This window comes from Penaeus monodon, chromosome 30, assembly GCF_015228065.2.
Source record: "Penaeus monodon isolate SGIC_2016 chromosome 30, NSTDA_Pmon_1, whole genome shotgun sequence".
In the NCBI taxonomy this organism is placed as follows: Eukaryota; Metazoa; Arthropoda; class Malacostraca; order Decapoda; family Penaeidae; genus Penaeus; species Penaeus monodon.
Window position 1 is genome coordinate 19595972 of NC_051415.1, and position 2147 is coordinate 19598118.

Consider the following 2147-nt stretch of genomic DNA (forward strand, 5'->3'; position numbering starts at 1 on the left):
ACAAGAAAAGGGTTTGTATTTATCTTCCCTCTCATGTCTTTTCCTTTGAAATTAAAACTGTGTGTTGGTGCTAGTTATGACTATTGTTTTCTACCAACATTAAGGAGTGTATTTTATTATAGTTAACGATAACTTGTGCAGTTCTGGTTTATTCATTTTCTTCTATGCCAGAGTCTGTACAGTGCCTGTTGATCGTCGAATGCGTTTTCCTGATCTTTATAAGTGTAGTAAATTAAAGTAGTAAAATAACCGTCCATTCACTTTTTTTTCAAGTATAGTATTACAGTGTTGTTTTTGCGTCCAGTTGTAAGTTGTAGCTTGACGACTTTTAACGACTTTAATTCCATCCATAAACATTCCATTGTCACTTTTTATTACCATTAATGTTATTTTCATGAGGAGGAAAATAAAAATGCTTATGTTGATCAAATACAATTTCTTCACAATTTAGTCAACTGTTTCTTCCAAAAAAAAATAACAATCAAGTTTTACATTTCAAGGTAAAGGAGACCATACAGCACAAGAAAACTTCCTTATAAAACTAAGTGCACCTACTTCCGCCTAGGCAATTTCAAGTCGATTAACTGTTGATCAGCTAATATTATTAAGAATACAAAATGCGATATGATCTCGATGATCTGAAAAAATCGATATAGTTGGATACAGGGCCGTGAAGTGCACCGTAGTCCACAGCGTCATATTACTCTATATACCTACTTTATACTATGAAAAAGCAAACCTCATCATATAAAAGTGGTCTTTTTCTTAATACCACACACCTTTTAAACGTCCTGCACATGGCCCTGTTTCTGTGAATTTAAGCAAGCCAACTGTATGAATATCAGAACATTGAACCTCGTATTTTTGAAGTGAAGTCTGGGCTGCACGGGTTCTCAGCACCTTGGAGTTCCAGAAGTATCCACATTCCTTTATCCTCGCAAGACGTCGGGGTTCAAGTCGAGCCAGTTCGTTACACGAGAACATTCTAACCACTCTTTCTGATTAAAGAATGGATACCTCCTCCAATGGCCCTCGCTGCACCGAAGATAAGTCCAAACAGCCTCTTTTCCTCTTTCCTGAAAACGATTGAAAGCTTGTTAGAAAAACTGCAGATACCAGGATTTGTTCATCCTATTGTTTGTTCTATATTAAAAACATGGTAGAAATGGGTCTGTAAGATCGACTCACTTGGCTTGACGAATCTTGATGTCAAAGCAGGAATCTTGGCTTGTGAGTGAGCAGCTTTCATTGTTGCCGCAGTCCTCCACCTCCACATGCCACTGTAAAAAAGACCGAGTTTGATTCTTTGAGAACTCGCCCCTCGGAAATTATATGATCGTCAGCGTCTCCGCTTTGGAGGTTTGCAATTATCAGATTGTATTCCGAATGATCAATAATGACAGTGATATCAGCGCCCGAAAGTTCAGCAAAGGTCTTTTGGCCCTACCTGGACAGAGCAGGTGTCGCAGGTGACGTCATCGGGAATGGTCAGGGGGATCTCGTAGCTGCCCGCTTTCACCACCTTGCTCAGGTCGAAAGTGTCGCCGGAGGCATCGGCCAACTGGAGGGACTTCCTGCCGCGTGAAAAGAGTAGGAGAAGACATTAACTTGGTTCTTTTCAAACAAATTTTATACCGATAAATATAACCAATTGCCTTTTTTACATTATGCAGGTAGACGAGTATTCACTTGTTGAGGCACTCCTCTCGTCCAGCGTCGTCGTCCAGGCAAAGGTAGAATTTGAAGTAGCCTTTCACCCCCGCGGGCACAGAAGCCAAAACCATCAAGAGCTGGAAGAGTTTGGAATTTCTCTTAATAAATAGTTTCCTAACAAATTTAAAGATAAGAATGTGTAACATTTGTCCACCGAACTTAACACATCTTAATTAAAAGGCTGACGAGTAAGCAAGTGAAAGGAGCGCTATATACTTACCCCTCCTGCAGGATACTCGTTCCTCGATACCGCATTCAGCTTAGCTGAGCCCGCCTGAGTCAGAGAGAAAAAAAGTGATGTGTTGCGTGATATTTTGGAGAAAATTGTTTCAAAATAAATACAGATTTATGTAGAGTTGTATTTATTTTATCTGTGCCTCTGTTCTCTCCAGCGGTCTCACCGGTTCCTTTTCTAAAATGGCAGGCACCATATC

General features: G+C 40.0%; 1 protein-coding gene across 1 annotated transcript in view; it reads right to left on the reverse strand.

Annotated features, from left to right (window-relative positions):
• Positions 1–421: 421 nt before the first annotated feature.
• Positions 422–2147, reverse strand: part of LOC119592611 — a 3222-nt gene continuing 1496 nt past the window's right edge. The window contains exons 3-7 of the mRNA XM_037941494.1: positions 1934–1987; positions 1690–1790; positions 1448–1574; positions 1189–1280; positions 422–1076 (exon numbers count right to left, since the gene is read on the reverse strand). Coding sequence (XP_037797422.1) covers positions 986–1076; positions 1189–1280; positions 1448–1574; positions 1690–1790; positions 1934–1987 — 465 coding nt within the window. The 3' untranslated portion in view covers positions 422–985. The remainder of the gene's footprint in view (positions 1077–1188; positions 1281–1447; positions 1575–1689; positions 1791–1933; positions 1988–2147) is intronic.